Raw genomic sequence first — 25,084 nt, forward strand, 5'->3', positions numbered from 1 at the left:
TACAGCTGTCATCGTGTTTTAATTAGGAAGTAAGTGACTAAGAAATATGTGATAATGTTTCTCTCCCCATTGCTTGTTTCAAGCATAAACATTAGCTACCTATGAAGGTCTGGGGTAGAATAGCCACTGCTTGACATAAAAGGTGACTATGCTTGTCATACGAGAGGACTAACGGCTCGCTGACTTGCTTGACAGGTCATCGGTTCTCAGTTGCACAGGTAGATGTGTATTCTGTTGATCACTGGATTGTCTAGTCCAGATTCGATTATTTACCGACCACCGCCATATGGCTGGAATGTTGTTGAATGTGGCATAAAACTATACTCACTCACTCACTCATAAATAGTAGTGTTCTCTTATGACTGAGATTGATAAATAAAGGTAAGGCAAAATTGAAACAGAATCACCATTTATTATCAGTGATTGGGTTCTGTTGAATGTATCTGATACTGAGAACCACTATGAAACATACCAAACAAATATGTATGTTATTTTAGAACCAAACCTTTAGGTCAGGTTTTTTAATGGTACAGAAAAAACAACAAAATAGCACCATGTACATAGGAATGGTTGAAACTGGTGTTGTGTTGTCAAGTGTGTTTGTACAGGATGGAACAGCTGGTGGCATTGGAGTTTGTAAAGGGAATATTCAGACCTGCTGCCTCCAGATCAATGCAGTGCACCAGCGCTTCATTGATGTTCTCCTCCTTCCTGACATGTAGTGCCCAATGAACATGATCTGGCAGAACTTTGAATTTTAATAATGTGCACACCAAGTCCACGTCATATAGCAGCACTACTGTGATACACCTTTTGTTTGGTCAGTACATACTGCAGCTTCATTCTTACATCCAGGGGCAGTGGGGTAGCCATGTGGTTAGAGCGTTCACACGTCACACTGAAGATTTTGGTTAGATTTCCCACATCTGTCCAATGTGTGGAGTCTATTTCTAGTGTTCCCTGTGATGCTGCTGAAATATTGCTAAAAGCAGTGTAAAACCCTTCTTTTTCTCTCTCTGCCTCTCTGTCTCTCTCTTTCTGTGTGTGTCTCTCTCTGTCTCTCTGTGTGTCTCTCTATCTGGCTCTCTCTCTATTTCCTTTTTTCCTTTTCTCTCTCACTTTTTTCTCTTCACCTCATCCTCACCCAGCCCCCAGTGGTTCTTGTCACATGTGGTACTCATTTACTGCTGTGAGAAAGAGGCCCTTGTTAAAATCATCATGTCATTTCTTGATTAGTTGAGAACCAGAGAATATTCTTTAATGTTTAATATGAAAGGCAGCATTTAATCATTGCAGGGAGATAGTGTCACTCAGAATTTGTTTCTTTACATTGTTGTGAATCACCGAAGTTGTGAAGAACATATGAATCAGAAGCCTTACAGCCTTAGAATTACCTGCATATTCAACGACTCTGAACTATTTGCATGTATTTTTAAGGATTACTTAGCTCTGAACAGGTGTGCAACATTGTATACTGGAAGGGGCAGACATTGCTCTTTCGAGAACTGTGTTCTCATACTCTGGTTTTGGTTGACTACACATTCCCAATTATTTTCTCTTTAAGTCTGGGATTATCACTAACCTCATGGGAGCTCAACACAGTACGGATGCATCAGCCTAGCTTTTTTTTTCAAGGTGTCTTTTGGTTTAATGTCTACTTAGGACTGTGAGTGGAGTATCTCCGTGATGTAGAACCATATTACCTCTTGTATCCCCATTGCCAGATAGTGATGACGACAGAAGCTTCAACGGGATATGCATCTAAACCCAGATCATCCACTGACTATCAAGACACTCGGTCATTCACATGTTTGTTGTGTATCTGAAGAAAGAGCATACATGGGATGGATAGATGAATCTCTCGAGTTTTCACGTTAACACATAAACACATAAACCTGCATTTTCCTTACTTTGTGTGGATGTTTTGGATGCACAGATTTTGATTTGCTTATTTTTAAAAAGTTACTTAAAAAAACAACATATAAAAAAACAAAAACATTTGAAATGATTCAGGATTGTAATGAAAGTTTCATTTGCAAAAGATCTGGGCCCTTATTCTCGAACTTTTTGTAGCCCCAAGAATTCTTAACTTTGATCATAGCCAATGTGTTAAGAATCGGCTGAAGAAGTTTGTAGGGTTAGTAAGGTTTCGAGAATAGCAAACCTGGACTACATATGTATGACTTTTTTCTGCACACACTCTTACAAAACCTACCACGAACACTTATCACTGGATGGTGGTTGGGTGGTTGGTTAGGTGGTTGGTTAGACATCCATGAAGAAAGGATAGTTATAACCAAGTGGAGAATTTATAGAAGTTTCTGCACCAAGATCATTTAAGATATCTTAGTACATACCATTCCATCGCGGAACAGTTGCACTATTCTATAAACTATAAACATATACACATTAGGAGCTAAGGCATGCAGATAAATGTGGTGCATTATAAATTTCATTTGTTATAATTTCATGTCCATTTATTAGGCACAGGTGTGATGGAGTGAAACAGATTGTGGCTAAATTAGATTTGATCCAGTATAATTACAGGTAACCAAAACAACTGTAAGTCACTACTTATCTGCCTGGGATGATCTGTGCTAATGTGAATAGCATGTCTATGTCACCGTGTTACAAACAGGTCCTTTCCCTATCTATCTATCTATCTATCTATCTATCTATCTATCTATCTGTCTATCTGTCTATCTGTCTATCTGTCTATCTATCTATCTATCTATCTATCCAGTGATAGATAGATATATATATATATAGATATAGATATATATATATATGTGTGTGTGTGTGTGTGTGGGTGTTTGTGTGTATCTATATATCTATATCTATATCTATATCTATATATCTATCTAGATAAATAGATAGATGATAGATAGATAGATAGATTTGATTTTATTGTTACTTCTTAGAACATTTTCACAGAGCAGATAAAAAATATCGGAAATATCTACCAACATATGATTATGGCCACTAGTAGGAGACGTAAAGGAAGAACAGGAAGTATCACCTAGTGTGAATTTGAGTTGATTTGGCATGATCGCTTTTACTTGTGTACAAACACAGATGAATGTGAAGTAGCCTTAGAGTTTTAATTTTGATTTCTTGATTTTTACAATTCTTCACCATCTACACAGTGGTGAATTAACAGTAACTTTGTGATAGACCTGAAGTCGGGTTATTAAGTTCAGTTATTATACGTCACATAATTAACAGTGTTGAAACTAAGAGTGGAAGTAGAGAGGGCCATGTCATTTCACTGACAAAATAAAAACAGTTCTTTAACCTTGACCATTTAGTTGGCCCAGAAATAAAAATAAATAAATAAAAAATATGAGAGCAGAATTCTTCAAGGACAAACCATAAAACTCTTCAAATACATCACATCAGCTCTTAATTTGAGCACTAGATGTTCAGTTCAATTTTCTGATGACATCTATGGATATATAACAGCAGACTCTGTCAGAGTTGGGTTTCCAAAGTCCCACCTCCCTGCAGCCAGCCTGTTATCTGATCACATGCTGTTGCCTCCATCAAACACAGATACATGAGGATAAGCAAGATGGACGTAACAGGTCAGATGTTTCCTAGGCTACACAAATAGTAGGAATGGTCCATGGTTACCAGCCCATGTGGCTAGTGCAGGGCAGTGTTCATGAAGATCTTCGTGAAGACTATGTCAGTGTATTGAATAGTTAGGGATATATGTAAAATTCTAAATTATTAATAATGATGTATTTATTCATTGGTTCACTACTAAAATATCAATCATATAAGTACCAATATCCATAACTTATTTTGTCCAGTATATACATATTTGCAAAGAACAAGTATCAGTAGTTTCCAGACTATGGCCTTGACTGGTGCTTAGTCTCTGGTGTATATAATTTTGATAGTAACAAATATATCCATTTAAATTGAAAAGGAGATCCAGTGAGGAAGTCTTGTCTTGCTTCATTTAGAACTAAGCACTGCAGGAAGGTTTAGGTAGAAGGGTAAATAATGTGGGTGAGGGACTGTGAGAGAGACTAACTTATGAGGTGACACAGATGCGGGATGAATTTTGCATTTCTGGTTGCATTTGACCAAGTCAAAAGTTTGTGTTTGATGGTTATAGTCTGATTATGTCAAGTTTGGATGAATAAACAATCATTTGGATGGGTTAGTTATGAAAGGAATGTTTTAGGTGTTGACTGGCACCCATTATGAAATTTCGTTTTCAGCTATTGCACAAATATTTCTGTTTTTATTATCATGAAATTTGATTTGGAATAGGTATTTAACTTAGGTTAGCACATGGCACATTATGTGTCATGTTTTGATTTTTGAAGCTATGGCTTCAACTTTCACATGTCACATTTTCTATTATTACTCTCAGTTGAAGAGACGATGTTCATGATGTTGATCACTGGATTGTCTGGTTCAGACACTATTATTTACAGACATATTGGTTGGGTATTGTCGAGAGTGGTGTAAACTAAGCTCACTCACTGTTATTGATATTATCAGGAAGAACTTTTCCTGTGAGTACAGCAGGCGTCAGACTGTCAAGTGGATCAGTTGTCTAGGGCAGGGTTGTAATCATACAACATTCGTAGATAGAAAATATTGAGTGGCAAGAATTCAAAAGAAGTCAGAGTAGGACTTGTGAAGTATGATCATGTAACACTGACTTGACTGTAACTTAGTGTAAGGAAGGGTATTTAGTTCTGAACTCTGTTTGAGGAAATCAGATTGACATATTTAAATGGTTATTGTCTGTTCCTCCATCGGTGGGGCTTAGTGCTGATGTAGAGTACACATGGTAAATGAGAGGAAACACAGACAGAACACAGTATGGAGCCCCACAGGGGTTACTCAGTGCATCGGGCCAGGTTTTCCTACTGATGCACCTTAGGCAGATGACCCCACATTATACGGCTGTAGACACATTGACCAGGCTAATGGATGACCCTTGGTACAGGTTTCTGATTCTGTCAGCCACATGTATATGGCCACATATATTCTACCTCCCAAACCTAAGAGAAAAAATGGAAAAACAATCCCAAATTTTCAATGATCCAGTCCAGATTGCCTCAGCTCTTGGCTCTCGCTTGCAATTCTCTATTGTTCTGGGCTCCGTTTTTGCTCCTTTTCCCAATATTTCCTGCAATATTGAGGCCGTTTTGTGTCAGACACCTGTGCCTCTCTGTTATGCATGCAAATGATTAGAAAATACTGAGTCTACAATTTGTGTGGTGTGCTTCTGGATCAAATTCACTGCAGTTATTTTTTCGATTGTCTTTTCCCCATCATGTGTTGTAATGTTGGGGCTGTCATACACAGAAGACATGGATCAGTTCTATTTTCAAATGTAGGCCACCACTGTAGCTGTCAGATTCTGTTAAAGACAGAGGTAATAGTTTTCTGTCTGCTTCAAGTTAAAAGACGCCAAATTCTGTTACAACTTGTCAAGTCCTGCTGGTATTGTCAAGATGGAAGTATGATGGAAATATTTCTCAAAGAGAAGTTTTAACTGATAAAAACAAGACAAAGTGTTGGGGTTTACCAGGGTGGTTAAAGAGTTGGCTTGTGACACTGAACTGGGTTTGATTCACCGCATGAATACATTGTATGAAGCTCATTTCAGGTGTCCATGATGTCACTCAAATATTGCTGAAAACACTGTAGAAGTACATTCACTCGCTCACTGAAAGGGGCCATGATATTGCTGAAGTAATGAACACCTTAAACCTAACTAAATGTCAAAGGGCATAGTTTCAATAAAGTTTCATATATAACAAGGCCAATAAATGGTTTATGGATTTTGTAACCCCTAGAGTATATGTGATCTTTAAACCCAACTCACTCACTCACTCACTCACTCACTCACTCACTCACTCACTCACTCACTCACTCACTCACTCACTCACTCATTGAACATGACCACATTTCAACAGCAATATTAATCTAATCTGTTTTGTGCTATGACCTGTGTTGTCAGGCTGTAAGTTGTGTACATCCGCCTAAGTAAACCCTCCTTGTTTGTGGCATGCATACTATGTAATATTAAGTATAATTCCCTGACTGTGTTTCATCACACCTGTGTCTCACGCTGTGAATGTTCACAAGTGTATATTTCCTGTTAGATATGGACTTGAAAATGTTACAAATTCTTAAATAAGCTGGATACAAGTTTCCATATCGAATGTATATGTCACTGTGAACGCCTTATGACTGATTCACTTATGTCATACTCATATTGACTGAAATTATCACTGTACATTTGCCAGGGAAATGAGGTGGATATTTCAACAAAATGACTGAAATGATCAGATACCTTAGTCTAATTTCACCATTCACATTTGGGGCTAATTCGACAATTCAGTCATTCTGAGTATGATCTTTGCACTATACATTCTAGACCCATAAAGAGATCAGCAAAAATTGGTCCTCAGCAACCCATGCTTGTCACAAATGTCAAATTATGGGATTGGGTGATAGTCAGACTTGCATAGATAGGTGCTCATGACATCATTCATTGGATTGGCTGGTCCAGGTTACAGTCATCATGCTGGAATAATGCTGACTGCGACTATAAACAAAAGTCACAAAAATCCTCCAAAACACAAAACAAGAAGCTGTCTGATGTAAGCTCAGCCTATTTTCAAAATGTTAAGAACAGTGGCAGTGAAATCTCAACTAGGTCAGCCTACTTCAACATGTCACTTGTAGTTGATTGAAATTGTGCTATCTATTGATTGCTTTTTGGAGCATTAACAGGAACACAAGGTCAGTAAACATATGTTGGCGGCATATGTCATGGGAATCAGATTCAACAGGCAGTCCTTGATCCGTTACTCTTAATCCGTTAGTCTTGACCCGTTACTCTTGACCAAGCGGGGTTCCATGTTCGAATAGGTCCTGAAGAAACATTTCCTGGTATTGACAGAACTACATTTGCATCTTGATGTCAATATTGTGACTTGCTGATTATTATTATTTTGTTCTTATGTCATGGTGACCTGATGGCCTAGATTGTTGCTCATGTTTTTAGTTGCTGGTTTTCCTGGTTACTTAGTTATCTACAGACTGATGTGATATCACTGGAATATTGCTGACAAAACAGCATTTACTCACTGGATTGTTTGTTTTCAATCATTGGTTTATCTAGTGCACCCTTGGTAACCGAAAGACTAATGTTATGTCATTGTCGTATTGGTCCCTCTTGTAACAAACAATAATCATTGTTTTACCTATATTGTGGATTGTTTTGTTTTGCAGGTGTTCACTAAGTCCCAGAATGATGAAGTGTTTGCATGGTGGCCGTCCAGGATCAAGATGTTGAAAGGGGAGTTTGCTGTAGTGGAGTATGTGGGCCAGGACAACTACACAGACATCATAGCGCTCGACAGGTTACGATCAGGAAATGCAAAGTATGTATCTACACCAGCAGTTTTTTGTTAATTTAGTTGACATATAGCTGGGATATGTAACACAAAACAGCAGCTAATGCAGCACTGTTATGTAAGGTGCTTCCTCGAAATCTCCTGGGTATGCGTGAAAATAAATCTCCACAATTCCCTGGATGCATCTATGGCCCAGTAATTGTATTACTTCCTTTTTCTGGCTCTGCATTCTCACAGTAGCCAATCAGCTAAGCTGCTGTTAAAACCAAGTTTGCCAGTGTCGACAAAGATAGGGGTCTCGGCCACGAAGTTTAGTTGGCAGTGCGACTCCAGTTTTGGGGGAAATCATTCAGACATATTGGCAGGTCTTAAATTTTGAAAAATATGTGCAAGAACTCCTTTTACCTCTTTAGTATCATTTGTATTGCCAAGTTTAGTTGTTTAGATAATTTAAGAAACAAAAGTGAGTTGTGATTGTCACGCACAACTTCCCAGTGTAGACTCCTGATTGGATGAAAAGCAAGCAAAGGGAGGTAATAAAATCATCAAGCCAAGCCATAGAGGCATCCCAGGGTACGGTGGAGATTTTATCATAACCCAGCTCAGCATACTCGTAAGCTGTTACAAGAGTCAAAAGTATTTGCTTACTGACTCTGAAACTGTTTTGTATTTGTTTCTTAAACGGTATCTTAGAAAGCTCTAGTGATGCCATTATAGAATCCATCAAGTTTTTGAAGCACTACACATACAGATAGATGTAGGTGTTTATTGCTGTCAGTATTACTGTTATGTATTTCCCATCTTCTGAGTGACAGCATACTTATTATTGCCCTTCTTTTGCAGCCCCACAATCAGTAGCAGTAGTTTCTTCAAGTATATACTGGAAGTGCCTCCTGACTTGAAAGAAGCGTAAGTGTGAACACATTTGTAGCATCAGTTCCTAAGGGAAGAAATCCTTAATGATACAGCCATAATGTGGCTTCATGGACCAAATCATTGAAAGATGCTGATTATAACTGATCATATGGTTAATTCTAAAACAAAATGGAATGATAGGCCATTGAAAGTTACTATTTGGACCACCCATGATCCACTAGACTGTCTTGTTTGTTGAGTCCTTTCATTAGCATGTCATAGTTGGATGTCTCGCACTAAGTTTTCAGGCCCAATTCATACTGTCCACTGATATGTCTGAACTCCAGCCAGTAGTGACATTAAATATCATGTCATATATCAGTGTTCACAAATGGTGTTTCAAAGTAAAAGGACATTTGATCCTCTAAGTTTCATATGTTTGTCTGACCCACTGAAAAATCACAGAACCCAGTGAATAAACACATTGCAGAATAATTGTTTCATATAATTGGCATTGAAATTAACAGCAAACATAACATTTATAAATAGCAAACAAATGTGACTTTAATCAAAGTCAGTGTGAAATATGCATTCGGACTATGGGGCCGGCGGGGTTTAGACTTCCACTTTACAGTCCATGAATCTACTGAATTTGTCAGTGTTAGACGCTATGCATGAACACTGTCATATCATTCTATCAGCAAAGACTATTGCATTACTATTACGGTGACTTGTGTTAAGACAACAGCTTTTGCCATGTGCTGACTAAATTAGGGCTCCATTCGTTTCTGCAGGAGACATATTGTAATCATTCAGAGTATTATTTACTATTCTGCTTAATTAGTGTTGTTTTTGACCCATCAATGATTCTGACATCAGTTCCACTTTCATTTTAGATGCCAAGAAGAAGAAACTCACACAGACTTCAAAAAACATTGTGGTGCGGCTGTTATTAGTTATAACCCTATCGATAACTCACTCGTCATACTGGTGAGTTGTTCACATTATCAACTTGATTGCTTGGCCAGGCTTGATAATCATGACCCGTGAAGGTCCCGGGGTAGAATAGGCCTTCAGCAACCCATGCTTGCCACAAAAAGTGACTATACTTGTAAGAGGCGACTAATGGGATCGGGTGATCAGACTTGCTGACTTGGCTGACACGTCATCGGTTCCCAATTGTGCAGATCGATGCTCATGCTGTTGATCACTGGATTGTCTGGTCCAGACTGGATTATTTACAGACTGTCGTCATATAGGTGGAATATTGCTGAGTGCGGCATAAAACTAAACTCACTCACTCACTCACTCACTCACTCACTCACTCACTCACTCACTCACTCACTTGATAATCATCATGCTGCTGTATTTTATGTTACTTTTAATACTACTTTCCTTCCGATAGCGCATGTAGGGTAGCCAAGTGGTTAAGAGTTCACTCATCATTACCAAGACCCAGTTTCAATCCTTCACATGGGTACAATGTGTTAAGCCCATTTCTGGTGTCCTCTACCGTGGTATTGCTGGAAAATTGCTAAGAGCAGTGTAAAACCATACTTAGCCTACAAACTGGCAGATCACTTAGACTGTAATCTTCACATATTCTTTGGACTTGACCAGTGATGTTTGAATGATAAATCAAGATGTATAAGGACTTCATATACCAGTTTATATCCGAGTACTTCCTGTATTCATACCAGTTTATACACAAGTACTTCCTGTACATGTAATTATTATCCAAGGAAAAATAATACAAACTTCTATTATGTGCTGTTCCCTGCAGATGTTCATTCACTCATCTGTCTTTTGAATTTTAGAATATAAAGCGGAAAGAGTTCAGCCTGTTCCCCTATCTTTTTAGATAGAAAATGTGCTCCAGGGGAGTCCTTCCTCAATATATTATTCCAACACTGAAATAAGTTCATTAATTGTCTTTTGTAACTGTTCTAGTTCATTGAATATATATTTAGGGTGAGGCATGCATGTTAGTTTGTGATTTTGATTTTTGATGGGAGTTAGGGCTATGTGCAGAACCGTTACCTATAGAGCTAAAAGCTTATGAAGTATGGGCGGAGTTTGGTTAGTTCCATAATGAAAATGGTACATTGTTTTATGTTTCCAGTCCACAAGTGAACAAGTAATTAAGAAGGCTTCCATCATTGGGGACATGTTCATCAGAAATCTACGCCAGAAAGTATTATTAAAGCAGAGGACGGAGGAAGCGGTGAAGAAATTACAGGTGATTAATATATTAACACAACATTTACACCATCATCCGTTAAAGCTATACCAGTGGTGATGTGAGACTGGATTAGATGTATCATCTGAGTGACTGCAGTTTCAATGTGTTTGAGACGTCAGTGTGTGGTAGTTGTGCCTCTATTGTTCATGACTCATACTGAATGTATAGAGACACAGAGACCTTGTGGACATGTCATCACTTCCCACTTGTGAAGATCAGTGCTCATGATGTTGATCACTGGATTGTCTGGTCCAGACTTGATTATTGGAGACTGCTGCCATATGGCTGGAATATTGCTGAGTGTGCCTTAAAACAAAACACTCACTCACTCACTCACTCACTCACTCACTCACTCACTCACTCACTCACTCACTCACTCACTCACTCACTCACTCACTCACTCTGGATGGATTAAAGAAATGTTAAAGTCCCATGTCAGGTGTATTGTTTGTTTGTGTTTGCTCACCAGGGATCTCATAGCAAAAAATGTGAAGGAAATGTTCAATAGACTTCATTCCCTCAGAGTACCAAGATCCGGTCAGGGTTCATGGAGGAGTTCAGTGTACGGGACGACCTGATGGGTCTGGCTATTGGAACACATGGTGCTAACATCCAGCAGGCTCGCAAAGTGGACGGAATCACTGGCATTGAGCTGGACGAGAATACCTGCACGTTTAAAGTGTATGGAGAGGTAAGATGCTTGACACTTTGATGGAAACATTGGCTGAACTATAGTCAGTGTCATTGTGAACGTCATTATCACTAATAAAAGAAGTTGGTATCCATAAAGTTTCTTCTGTGTTGATCATGAACTTGCTTTGGCGTTACATCTCTCTTTTTCACTGTAAAAACACAGCCCATAAAATAAGTACTTTTCCCATGAAAAGTACTTCAAAAGTGCTTGAATTTCACACAAGAAAGTCTGTGTGAATCCTGTCAAAGTCGTTGTGTCTTCTGGTCAGAGTTCTCCAGCTCCTCACTAACTTGGTACTGGTAAATGGCAACTCATGGATTTAGTGAGCAAACAACAAATCCTCCATTACTCTAGCATGATACATATCATGTATATTGGGTGACTATGCAACTCAGTTTATGTTTTATTAGATATATTGAGTGAAACAATTGATATTCTGAATTTCAGACCCAAGATGCTGTAAAACAAGCTAGAAACATGTTAGAATTTGCTGAACAGACATTTCAAGTCCCAAGAGATCTAGTGGGTAAGTATTTAGAAACCAAGATATTTTTCAGTCAACCAGCTTCTAATATTTGTGTTATTGACTGACAGAATTGATTTCATTGACCACAACATAGACTTAGTCCTGTTTTACATCTTCTGACGAAGAATAGGTGTTGTGTGAGACTGAAGCAATGCAGGCCCATATCACAGAGATTGAATTAATCAGAGTTTAAATGGCAGCTGAATGGTTACAAGCATCTGCTTGACACGCTGAAGACCTAGGTCAATTCCCCACATGGTTACAATGCATCATACCCACTAATAGCGTCCCCTGATGTGATAGCAATGGAATATTTCTAAAAGCGGCATGACGTTATTGTCAATCTCTAAACAGTTTGGTGACTGGATTGCTTTGTGAAACTATACCACGATGGCATGGTTGTATTTCTGTGGTGATGTAACCTAGTAGTTACAGTGTCTGCTTATCACACTGAAGACCTGGGTTCGATTCCCCATGGGTACATAGGGTCAGGCCTATTTTTTAATTCCCCTGCTGGGATATTGCTGGAATTTTGCTGGAAGTTTTCTAAATAGAACTGAACTCACTTACTCACTCATTCGTATATTCACCCTCCATACACAAAGTGGGCTTTTTCTTAACAAGGCAGTACTGAAACGTGAAAATACATGCTTTATAGTGTTGGGAATAGGTTGAAATCTAACTATTTATTAGTGCTTCATTAATAACGACAAGTCATCGAAAAAAGTTTGTCAGCGTCATTTTTTCAGATTTTCCTATCAATGCTGTTTTGCAGATATGTATCATGATGCATCTTGATACTTTAAACTGATGACTAATATATCATGAACATACGCCTCCTGAAAGAAATATTCAGTCATGACTTTTCAGTTTGTGAAGTGAGTTTTCTAAGAATTAAACAAGTTTTCAGGCTCTGCCAACTTTGAAGATATGTTCCTTTGTCAAGTGTGTCAAAGACTATAACAATCCAAAATTCTTAGATTGCGAATATGAGAAAATGCGATTGATTGCTTGGTCATTTGGTAACAGCGACCAATCTTCAATTATTCAATGAGTTAACTGGAACACCACTAATGCTATATGTACCACCCTGATGTGAGACTCATCTTGTTTCAGCAAAAGTTATAGGGAAGAACGGCCGAAACATTCAAGACATAGTAGACAAGTCAGGTGTTGTGAGGGTCAAAATCGAGGGGGACAATGAAAACGACCAGCCAAGAGAAGAGGTATTACCGATAAAATCAAAAGTTTTGAGTTTGAGTAAATTTTATTCCATACAGTAAAATTATATGTGTTTCAATCAAACGTGTCATGTTCAGTAAGATCCATGCATGAAACCAGATTCTGGCATACCCATGAAGGGGCAGTGGGGTAGCCTACTGATTACAAACGTTCACTCGTGCTAAAGAGGTTCATTTGCCACATGCATGTGATGCCCGCCATTTGTGTCAACGGGGACAGTGTGTGAAGCCCATTGCTGGTGTCCTCCCACCTTGATATGGAGTCATCTTCTATAGAGCACAGTCTCCAAACACCGAGTGATTGCTCGCAGGGTTTAATCAGAATCTGATTCTTGTTACCCAGGATAACCCAAGCTAGGTGTTCAAAGGTTATAGTCATGTCTTTATCTCACCAGGTACCCATTTTCTGCTGGGTGAAAAGAGGCAGTTTTGAACAAACTTGCCTAAGATGAAACCACATGTATCACATGTGCTTCGTTATGGGACAGGCCTGTGGGGCCTGAATGTTGCTAAATGCGGTGTGCATCCTTATTCACTCACTTGTGTCCCTATCAGTGATACTGCTGTAACTTTGCTGAAAATGGCTTCATGTCATACTCACTCACTGTATGCCGTTTGTGTGGAAAGGGTATCTTGGCAATTATTCATTATCTTGAACCTAAATATTAACCATCAGTTTTCTGATAGCACTTCTGTTCCTTGTTAACAAGATAAAATTTGAATCATGATCAGATCTCGACTGAGGTTTTAGACTTTTGAATTTCAGGGACAGGTGCCTTTCATTTTCGTCGGAACTGTAGAAAGTATTGCAAATGCACAGCTGTTATTAGATTACCACTTAACGCATTTACGGGTAAGTACAATGTGCTTTACAGACCTGGAATGTACTGCTGAATGAGATAATTTGTTCCTATCATTGAACCTACATATTTCACGTTTTCAAATATTTGTTATAAAACCTAAAAATAAAGGACTAAAGAAATATTATCCTTGTATCTTTTATATTGAAATGAAATGTTGAATTTTGAATTTATAATATAATACACAATAGCCACGATATAGATATGTGACTGGACATATTGATTTAAAGAAAAATAAACCATTGTGTGTTGTTAATAGCTGCTAGTTGTCGTGTGGAAAGTGTCATGTATGTCTTTCTGGAGACAGTTTCATATTACAGAAGAAAGAAACCAGCTTGTAAAGCACCAGAGACTTTTGTGACATTAAGTATGTAATTAATAAGTGCTCAATGATAAAGGTTCACGACGTCCTTGAGCCCAAATATCCCACCATTCATTTTCTTTGTGCTACAGGAAGTGGAGCAGCTGCGACAAGCCAAACAGGAGATAGACCAGCAGTTGAAGAGTCTGTCTGGCCCCCAGTCTGGGCCCTACTTCCCCCCACCACGGGAACGGAGGTTTGTATGTGCAGTTTGGAGACATTACAGAATCAGTCGGTTTAGTTGTTGTCTGTTCAGAAGTGATGAGTTAGAGGTTCTGGCACAACTTGATAAAGTCTGGCTGATTTCTGATTTATACGTGTGTTTATTATTCTGGTAAGAAAACAGAAAAGTTCTTCAAAGCTCTTTGTACGCCTCCATGATGTGGCTGGAATGTCTCTGAAGTTGTTTTGGCACTGTATATGCTCATGGTCCCACTGGCAGCCTTAGATAATCTAATCCATTTGAAAGTTACTACTTTCTTTCGTCCATGAAAATCAGCTGTCATTTTGAATTAACCTGTTCACAGACTGCATCACTTCAGGCAGGACAATTTCTGTTGACCAGTTGCAGCTCTGTCACAGTTTGTTAGTCATAATTCCTCAATAAATGTTTACATTTCAGAGGTAGCAATGACCCTTACACAGATGAAAGAGGAAGGCGAGGACGAGGTGGACGTGGCATGGGTCGAGGACGGAGATGGGCGACAGAACGGCATGGCATGAACACAGGTGAGTTGAACTGATTTCAGCAGGGTAGACTGGATGTCATACTATTTGCTTATTTAGGCCATTGTTTGATTCTTACATATGATTAATTTCTGGGATTGTTTTCTGGCAGTGCTCCCATTAGGATACTGCTGCAATTTTTTACCCTAGGCACTACATCTGTTTTGTTAAGCCATTCCATGATGATGTGTGACCTATAAATCCCTCCTTACTCTCTCTGTATCTGTACCAGGAGATGAAGCAACATCTCCAGAGCCTGTTGGTGATTGGTCTGCAGAAGTAATGGCAGAAGAGAGGCGGACATCTGGCTACCTGACTGACAGTGTGTTGAGTGGAAGGGGGCGAGGCTACCGGAGAGGACGTGGCAGGGGGAGGTACTCAGGGTACTCATCTCGTAGAGATTCGGGTAAGTAGCATCCAATCCTGTCTGTCCGCATGAATAGGTCACTGAATCTTCATAGGGAGATAGGTGTGTGCTGTATACGGCTGTTTTACATGATGATGATGATGATGATGATGATGATGATGATGATGATGATCATGATGGTGGATAGATACCAAAGATCAAGAAAGCAGGAATGTGTTTATTGGTAATCCAGGATAAGTTGAACCAACTCACAAAACAAGTTGAGACAAGTAGGCACTGCAGACTTACTGGACAAACTTACTGGCACACAAGGATAGTTTGACGTGTGTTGTTAGTGAAGGGGACCAAGGTTGTTCGCGATCAATTCTGGTGCTATGGGTAGGAGTCTTATGAGCAAGGCATGAGGGAATATGCGTGGAATCAAATTCATCATCATGCTCCATATGCTCTTCCTTTCACAAACCATATGGATTTGCTCATTGCCATGCTTTGCCTACTTCTTGTAAACATGTTCTCTGTGTTGGTTCAGTTTGTCCATGTTTGCCAGTACTTGTTACAGAAGGAGAGGGTGTAGCATGTTATGCACATATTTATGGTACCACTGGTTGCAGATCACCTGATACCCCTTTCTTTGCAGTTTATACACCGGTAGCTGACCCTCATACATTGAGAACCAAACAGATCGGGGATACCCATGCTTGCCATGAAATGCGACTATGCTCGTTGTAAGAGGCAGCTTACGGGAGTGCGTGGTCAGGCTTGCTGACTTGGTTGACACATCATCGGTTCCCGTTTGCGCAGATTAATGCTCTTGCTGCTGATCACTGCATTATCTGGTCCAGACTCTGTTATTTACAAACTGTTGCCATATTGCTGGAATATTGCTGAGTGTGGCATAAAACTAAGCTCACTCACTCATACATTGTTTTTTTTTGGGGTGGGTGTGTGGTGTGTGTGTGTGGGGGTAATTGCTAGGTCACATCTCAACTTACCCTGGCTTACAAGTAACATTTCATTCTGCAGTGTGACTGAACTGCGTACAGCAGCTTATGATACTTGACCATCACTATGTGTCCAGCATGTGTTCACTTACGCAGTAATGACACTTTGTTGGGATGTCTTGTAGATCAGTATTCAGAACCTGTGATGACGACATACAGTAAATGTTCCCATGCATCTGTGAATGATATATCCAGACTAGTCATGATTGTAGCCTGGATGGACATCATGTTGTGAAATGCTGTAAACCTTCAGACACCATATGTTCAAATATGTTTCTACTATGGGTGAAGCAGTTTGCTCTTACCATGGTTACGTTACATATTGTAGTGCAAGGTCTTCGGTTCGGTCCGGTTTGGTTCATTCTGCCGAAAACTGACAAGCGTCAAACCTATACATACATTTTGACAATATGATTTATTTCTATACATTTTTAAAAATTTTTTAAAACGTTTGAAAAGCTTAATAAAACGATGATATGAAAAACGAAAATGCAGAATTTTTGGATTGCATTGTGATATATTGAACCGAAGGTCAAATACTGGGATTCTGCTAATACCCCAATATACCATTTCACTTCTGTTTACTACCTCTGAAGTGTTACAGCCTTTCTGAGATTATTATTCTTATTTGTTTTCGTATGTTTTTTCATCAGGGGTATACGTGAACATATTAACATCTTCTTTTCTTCCTAACATATTGTGTGTACAATATGGAAAGATTGGCACAGTAATCACAGTGTAAAACCAGCATCAAAGCATATGAGGAACATAAGTATATTGTTTATGGAGAAAGAAGTCAAAGATGCGTGAATCTTTGAGTACCTTGGATGTGGCACCATTGATGTATTTATCAGATTCCAAGTTATTCCAATAATGGTCACCATGTAATAACTGCCTTCTTGTGGAGTCCTTTGAAGGCTGGAATTTGATCTTTGACCAATCTGGTAACTTCAGCCTCAAAGGTCCATTGGGGATTGTTGGTTTCTCAAGGCAGCCTATGTGTAAAGTGTAGTCTAATGGTTAAAGTTTATGCTTGCCAAGCTGAAGACAAGGCTCAATTCCCCAAATCCCCACATGACGAACATTTCTGGTGTCCCCGCCAAAATTCTGAATTGCTGCTAAGAGCAACATAACACCTTACTCTGTGTATGGTGGTTATATGAAAAGTGTATGTGGGCAGTTATTATCGGCCTTTGATAACTAACTGATATTTTCTTGTATACTACTTAACATTAAACATGTTTACTCTCTCATTCCATTTCCAATATGGCAGTGCATGCATGGAAGGAGGATGCATTGAGACATAACTGTAAGCTTGTACGTGCATGTTAGTACCTCATACAAATATATATCCAACTAGGCACCATGTAATGAAAGAATCAGCTCTCTACTCAGATGAATAAGGTATTGGATAAATTTGTGATTGCCTTTCCTGTAAACTGGGTTTTTCTTGCTGTATCAGCAAAACAGATCAGACAGACAGGTTTTATATTTATGTTTATTTAGATATGCAGTAAAAAGCATTCTGAAGAGGAATGAAGTAGGAATGTATTTGGGGTTGTTTGAATGCTCACTTTTTTGTGATTTACCACCTTAAAAAATATAATCCATGAATTATATACATGCCTAGAAAAGACTTTACATCAAGTTTTGTTTGAACTATGAGCCCAGACCTGAAATTTCAGTTGTATTTATATCCCAACTAAGTGGGAGGTGGGGTAGCACCAGCGATCGAAATAACGGCCTGCCCGACTGCCCGTGGCCGGAAAATTTGGAGTCGAGCTGCCTGGAAATTCTCTCCACCAGCCCGAAACATGGTTCAAGAAGAACCAATCAAAGAGAAGGTTACTTAAAGGTGGGCAGGCAACTTTCAAGATGGGCAGGCAACATTTATGCGCCACCAGCCCAGCTGTCAGTTTGAGTTGAAAAATTATTTCAATCACTGGGTAGCACAGTGCTTCAACCATTCCCTCATCATGCCAAAGATCTAGGTTTGATTTCCCACATGGGTACACTATGTCAAGCCCAACTCTGATGTCCTCTATTGCTGGAATTTTGCTAAAAGCAGAATGAAACAAACTCACTCATGGCCATTAAATGTGACCAGATAAGTTTATTGACCAGGTGAACTACACAAGCTTTGATCTCCTGTTTAACATTGCCTGTGGAGCGAGAGTGTTTTTTAAGGGGAAGTTGGAACCGGTCAGCACTTCTGACATTGCATGGTACTTGGTAGATGCATGCTGCAGGGTTGTTCTTTGTTTGACAGATTACGAACACTATGATGGCTATCGAGGACACAATAATACGGCCGATCACCTGAGACTAAAAGTGACACGGACATGTATGTTGTTTGCTTTCCCCTTCCTTGAACTTTTTAATACCAACTCTGTTAAACTAACTCTAGGAGCATGAGTTGTTGAAGAGGTGATTGTAGTGGATTGGAAGAATAATTGGATTGAATTGACCCTGTTTTCTTGTGGCTGAGAAAAAGCTAAGACTCAGGTGGGAGGTGGGGTATCAGTAGGATTGGTGTCTTTTGGTAAATTTGGAAATTATGTTGGTAAATGTCACGATACAGAGGAATACACTACGTTTGTGTCTGCTATATTACTATGTTTTTTTTTGCTAGTTCAGGTTGTTTGCAAAATGTGGATTAGATGAAATGTATTGAAATTGCAAAAACGTGAACATCTTTGGGTTTTGATTACACGATGCCATTTAGAAAGTGGTCAAATGCAACATATGTCATATTTGGGATTTCACTTGTGGAAGTCGCGGTGGCTGAGCGGGCTAGACGGCTGACTTTGTGTGCTGGCGATTAGGTGCCTGACTCTGAGGGTGCGGGTTCGAATCCCGGATGGGACTCAACCGAAAAAAGTACTAGAATTTGTACTTTACTAAGTGAAATCCCAAATATGACATATGTTGCATCTTTGGGTTTTGTTCACCCTGGAAACATCATTTTGAGGAAATAGTGGTCTGAATTCAAATCTGACATTAATCATGTAACTATGAGATGGATTTCTGTCAGATGTTGACAAGGGAGAGTTCTTGAAATGTGCATTTTATGTCTTTGCAATATACAAACCGAGTCCTTTTTTGTGTAAGTGTCATTAAAAACACCAGCTTGGTTGCTGCTTGACTTGTTTTAGTCTTCTAGATTCTGCTTGTATTTGAAGCTACACTTTGTTAACTGAGAACAAGAATTAGCATTGTTTTATGGGGTGCAGTTCTGCATTTGCTTGACTAACATATATTTGTATAGTTGCATGACTTGAATAGTTTCATGCAATAGAAACTATAATCTATCCTTTTATTTCTTAATGAAATAATCCTTTAAGAGTCATATATGCATAATTTTATATCTTTTCAGTAACCTTTTCTGTTTTTTACTCATAAATATATTCTAATATTCTAAAACAATATTGTATTTTATAAGATATGCGTTAACATTTGTTTTTAGTCAATGATGATGATGATTCCCGTGATAGCCGTTCGCGTCGTCGCATGACTGATGATGATGATACCGTCCTAGACAACGCCAGTGTCAACAGCCAAGATCAAGGTAAATATTCCATCACAAAAACAGATTGATGTTGATTATCGTCATCGTTGCAAAGTTTCCTAAATGGGCACATTAAGTTAAGTCATCTAAAGCACTGACCAGCAGGCACTATCTTGGTTGATCCTGGATCCAGTGATTGTGAATTGGCATCCATTGCTCTGGCTTCACAGAAGTGATAATCACAATCTGGAATACCTTACCTCTCCAGAGCTGCAGGTTAATGCCAGAAATATATTTCCAAATCACCCACTGCACAAAAACAACCAGTGCACAGCTAGACTATTACTGAGTGGCCTGTTGAACAACAAAACAAATTGTAAAGGCATTGTGATTTTGTTTTACCAGATTATGATCGGCGGCGTGACAGGCGGAGACGGCGTAGACGAAACAGAGTTCGTGGCAGTGGAGGTTTTACTTCAGGCACTGAGACGGACACCAGTGTTTCCAACTTCAGAGGCAGTGGCCGGTATGGTGGTATGCCTCCAAGGGGTGGTGTACGAGGAGGAGGAGCTGGTGGAAGCAGTGTCCCTCCTACCCAGCAGGCTGCTGGCAGAGCTGAGGGCGGACAGTCCAGTTCTCAACTTTCTGCTTCAGCGGGTAACCAAGGTTATAAAAACTCTGTAAATAATGCTGATAAGATAAATGGCACTGGTGATGCCAGCTCATCACAGGCTTCTCGGGAGGTTCCACGTTCTCAGAAAGAACCCCCACGAGAGCAGCGTGAGCCACGGAAACCACCAGCACAAGCGAAGGTGGCAAATCAACCCAGTGGAAGTGACTCAGACTCTAAAAGTGCAAAATCTAAAGTGAACAATCCTGCCAAAACCAAAGAGCAAATGGTGAATGGAGAGTAGAGTGGTCTCCGTGTGGACAATCCTTGTGCAAAGTACTTATATTACCATGACTGAGTGAGTGATCTACTGCATGAGCTAGCCCCATTGTGCGCCCATACACAGTGCAGTTAGTGCTAACCCCAACCTGGTTTGTTATCTCAGTTATTGAAGAGTGCAGGCGAGAGTTTTATACCTGAAGGATTTGTGTACTCTGAAATGCTACACAAACCACTGATGAAGATTCTGCTGCTGAGGATGCCAAATTTTGTGAATAGAAATTATCTAGAAGTGTAGTAGTAGTGCATAAAGCTTGTGTTAACTGAGACAAGTTGTGTGTGTTGAAACAATAAATTATTTTGACTGACTGAAGAACTTGAAACCTGTGCCTGGAGTGAAGAGGCAAAGGAGGAGCACCCATATGAAGGGAGAGCACTCTAGTAAAGGGATGGCACTCTTGTAAAGGGAGAGCACTCTTGTGACAATGCTTGATTATGGAAATCGATAATGGACTCACTGAAGTTGAATCCATCTTGCAACTTGACCTATTTTGAGTGTCTTCAGTTACGGTACAGCTTACTTACAGAAGGTGTCAATGAAGACCTCTGCTGAGAAGTTTACCCTGAAAGTGGCCACTAATCTACTATTTTCTCTCAACTATAGAATTCTAAATGCCTATAGCATAATTTTGTTTTTAAGGTAACTGAAAACATTGTTCCAGAAGTAAATCCATTCAGTTTGATTTGCTGGAATATCACAAGTGTTACAGCTGCTGTTTATTATGAATTATTTCACACCTCTCTTTTGAGGTCAATTTTAACATGCATTATTCATAAATGTCTGTATGAGTTCATTTGAATATAGAATACCTGCCTACATTATGCCATAGTGAACTCTGGAATATGGAGTAACTGAGAACACATGGTCATATTGTACATTCAAAGTGTCATCCAAGCTATTCTATTTCAAAACATGCTTTTTGGGATTGTTGAATCAATACTCTACTGTTTATTGATTTTCTCATATTCAATGAAAGTCACCCTTCTGTTGAATAATTTGTTGTGTTAGGAACATATTATCTTACATGCATAATACAAGGTTTGTTTTATCACTGATGGATTCCTGTTACAAGGAAAAGAAATCGGAAATGTACCGACTCTATATGAGATAACATCTGTCTTTCTCATTATTTCCACAAGATGTATGATACTAAGTTATGTCTTTACCAAGAGCTAATGGTATAGTATTATTCAGTGATCTCTTCAGATTGTGAATATTTTTATGAGAAGATCTGGAGGGGGTAGAAAATGATATTTTTTCTAGTTTGTTTCAGTAGACTGAAAATATTCTTACAGAATGTCTGAAAAGAAAAGAATATAATTGTTGTAGCTATTTAATATAACTTGCTTTGAAAGATACATTCAATAGCACATATTGTAAATTGCAGTAAAGACATTTTGCTACATATAAATTACTTTCCCTAGAAATGACATGACACGGATTAAGAGCTTATCTTACATCTTGTTGGAAATCAAACAACAGAGAATTACATCCTTATGGATGGACAACCCAACTGAACAGTTGGACAGATAATTTCCAATAACCATTGGACAATAAACAACAAATACAGCTTGAAGACCAAGCTGAGCTTTAGGACTGGACGTCAAACAATGATCAAGCCAGGCAGCAGTCATGAGATCATTGGACAGTCCTCACACTGTGGAAGTCAAGTACAAATTACGGAGAAACGGTTTCACTGATGTAATTGTGTGAAACTGGACAATGTTAAAGTCTACAGAATGACTTGCGACTTCTTTCGAAAAGAGGTACAACCTCTCAGATGAACATTCAGATGAACTTGAGCAAACTTTATGTACTCCGCATCTCCAGCTAACCATGCTGATAATCAGCAACTAAACAGTTTGGTAGGATTTGATTCTCTGAAGAGGTGTAATGTTTGGTAAGTATATATCTGCCACAGTGTACCAGACTGAGCTGTATATGAAAGCTTTGGCCTGTGTGCAGAGAGCAGCCACATTGCTATGACTATCCCAAGTCAGTTTTCACCACCACCACTTTAATGTAGATGACAATGACTTGTAATTATCAGAGCACCATGGTCTCTTTATGCTTGTAAGTCTGATTTCGAAAATGATGTTGATGGTCTGGCAGTTTGGAGATGCCTGAAGTCATAGCTTTTGCTAAGTTCCTCTTAAGGCTTAATCTTTCTCTCTCCATGACTTCACAGGCCAACATCTCATGTGGTCATGGATGAGGGAAGGAGTTGCCCCTCTATCTGTGACCTTGCATGCCAAGATGTCATGCAGTCATGGGTGAGACAAGGAGTTACTTTACAGGCACTGATTACATGGGGAGATTTCTTCACATTATCTTTGACACAGCAAGTGATTTCTTTCTGTAGATAAATGAAGTTGGTTGTGCAAGAGAGCATTGTTTTGATTCTGCCCTTGTCCTTGTTGACAAGAAGGACTAAGCATGTGTTGTGGTCAAGACAAGATTGTGATTGCTGTGTCCTGATAGTGAGGAGAAGTCTTTCTTCCAGACAGTGCTGTCTGAAGAATACTTACTCCAAATAATATTGACATAAGGGATTGAAGAAAAAAGATGAACATGTCTTCTCCTTTCTTGTGAATCACAGAAAAACTGCTTTCGAAAGAAAGGGTTCATGTAACTATTTATACACACATTTTGTTGTGTGTACAATCTGTTTGTGAATTAGTATTTGCGTCATATTTATATCAGGTTGTGTTGTGTATTGTGACATATCAATATAATTCATGGCTTTTAGAATTGAAAAAAAATGCAGCTAAGCTGCCCAAAAAAAGAAAAAAAAGCTTGTTTTCCTGCTAATTTCTGTACTATCAGAACTAGTATTATATCAGTACTGAATGCTGTGATTGGACAGACTGTTCTGTATTGTTAACATCATTTATCAAAGGGAAATGAAGTGGTTGTGGCTGAATAAAGACTAAGACTAAGATTTCACTGTACAGTCTCATCAATGCTTCATTATTTCTAGTTTAAGATAAAATGATTAACACCCTCTGATTATTTTCTTGTTTGACTAATGACTGGTAATTGTTTCGAAATGATGAAATAGGATGAGATTGGTAATGAAAAGCTATCTCTTGATATTGAACTTTCAAATAAAGTATTCTTCCTTTAATTTTCATAAACTGTAGAAACATTATTTGCCACATTACTTAACTTTCTGCGACATGATGACCAATGTATTCTCTCAGAACATTTTGTGAAATGGAATGCACAACACTCCAGTTTCAATATACAGAAAAAACTGAAGCCTGGTCCATATGAACTTCATATGTGATATGTGTGTTTCTGAGGTTGGTATTAATCTGTTTTTATCAACTGATGTTAAACAATAAGAGAAAGAAATCCAGTCATCTTGCTCATTTATAGATATTGCATTTGAAAACTGCAAAGTCCTGTGTGTTTTTTTGCCATTTCTGTCTATGAATTTAACATGTGTGTTTAATGTAGCTGGTGTAGTAGTTCATTGTATATTTATGACAACGTATATTTTGGACATTGTATATCTGTTAGCAGATTGCAAACACTATCATGAACTTGACAGCGTATGACTTTGATGACAGAAGATTTGTAATGATTTCATAAGCACCAGCATTGCATGATTTAATAGAGTTAAGTCAGACACAGATTTGTGGGTCCTTTGTCAGAAACATGACACATTTAACGGAACAGGTGCTTGTGAAAGCTTTAGAAACCTCTCTGGTATACTCAACACTTTGTAACTCCCCCAAAAGTCATGTATGGAATCTTCCAAGCACTTGAAGTGGAAGGAAGTATCTGCAGATTTCCCTGGGGTGAGTGTCGGACACAACGTTGTTGTACAGAGCAACAGTGTTGCAATGGATGAACAAGACATGACCAGCTGTGTTTCAGAACTTCTATCAAAGTAAGATTGGCTGTAAGGACAGTGTTTGAAAGACATATTAGGAATTGAAATGGTTTCACTGTAAGTATTGAAAACAAGAATTTTCATGTTTGTTTCACGCAAGACCTAAAGGTTGACAAAAGAATTTCAAGAGGTCTCAACATTGGACAATATCTTATTTTTGTATTGAGATGGAATGCAGTGTATATATTCAGCTTCGATTTACCTTATATCTTGGATTCTTATTTTGACTGCAATCTTACTCCTAAATAAATCTTTTGCAAAATCATCTCGAACAGTAGCTTTCTAGTTACATTTAAGTGATAGAGGTAAAATACTATCACTTCCTTTCTCTGTGAACACAGCTGGTCTCATGGCAGTTACCACTGGTTACCATTGGCATGTACATAATGTATTATACTTCCATGCTTATGAGACGAGCAGTTGACTTTGTTTGTGGTACTTGAACTAACCTTGAC

The 25,084-nt window shown here is 38.8% G+C and overlaps 1 protein-coding gene across 3 annotated transcripts in view; it reads left to right on the top strand.

Annotated features, from left to right (window-relative positions):
* The window catches only part of LOC137281634 (RNA-binding protein FXR1-like), a 38,738-nt gene extending 15,476 nt beyond the window's left edge, over positions 1-23,262 (top strand). The window contains exons 4-17 of one of the 3 annotated variants that reach the window (XM_067812994.1): positions 7,273-7,424; positions 8,241-8,306; positions 9,149-9,242; positions 10,375-10,491; positions 11,018-11,185; positions 11,636-11,714; positions 12,831-12,940; positions 13,707-13,808; positions 14,269-14,372; positions 14,799-14,905; positions 15,135-15,308; positions 18,540-18,614; positions 19,737-19,838; positions 20,184-23,262. In XM_067812994.1, coding sequence (XP_067669095.1) covers positions 7,273-7,424; positions 8,241-8,306; positions 9,149-9,242; positions 10,375-10,491; positions 11,018-11,185; positions 11,636-11,714; positions 12,831-12,940; positions 13,707-13,808; positions 14,269-14,372; positions 14,799-14,905; positions 15,135-15,308; positions 18,540-18,614; positions 19,737-19,838; positions 20,184-20,692 — 1,959 coding nt within the window. In that variant the 3' untranslated portion in view covers positions 20,693-23,262. Of the gene's footprint in view, positions 1-7,272; positions 7,425-8,240; positions 8,307-9,148; positions 9,243-10,374; positions 10,492-11,002; positions 11,186-11,635; positions 11,715-12,830; positions 12,941-13,706; positions 13,809-14,268; positions 14,373-14,798; positions 14,906-15,134; positions 15,309-18,539; positions 18,615-19,736; positions 19,839-20,183 lie in introns of all 3 variants that reach the window. The other 2 variants (XM_067812995.1, XM_067812996.1) reach the window with 2 other exon arrangements.
* The last annotated feature ends 1,822 nt before the right edge of the window (positions 23,263-25,084 follow it).

This window comes from Haliotis asinina, chromosome 4 (genome assembly GCF_037392515.1).
Source record: "Haliotis asinina isolate JCU_RB_2024 chromosome 4, JCU_Hal_asi_v2, whole genome shotgun sequence".
Lineage (NCBI taxonomy): Eukaryota > Metazoa > Mollusca > Gastropoda > Lepetellida > Haliotidae > Haliotis > Haliotis asinina.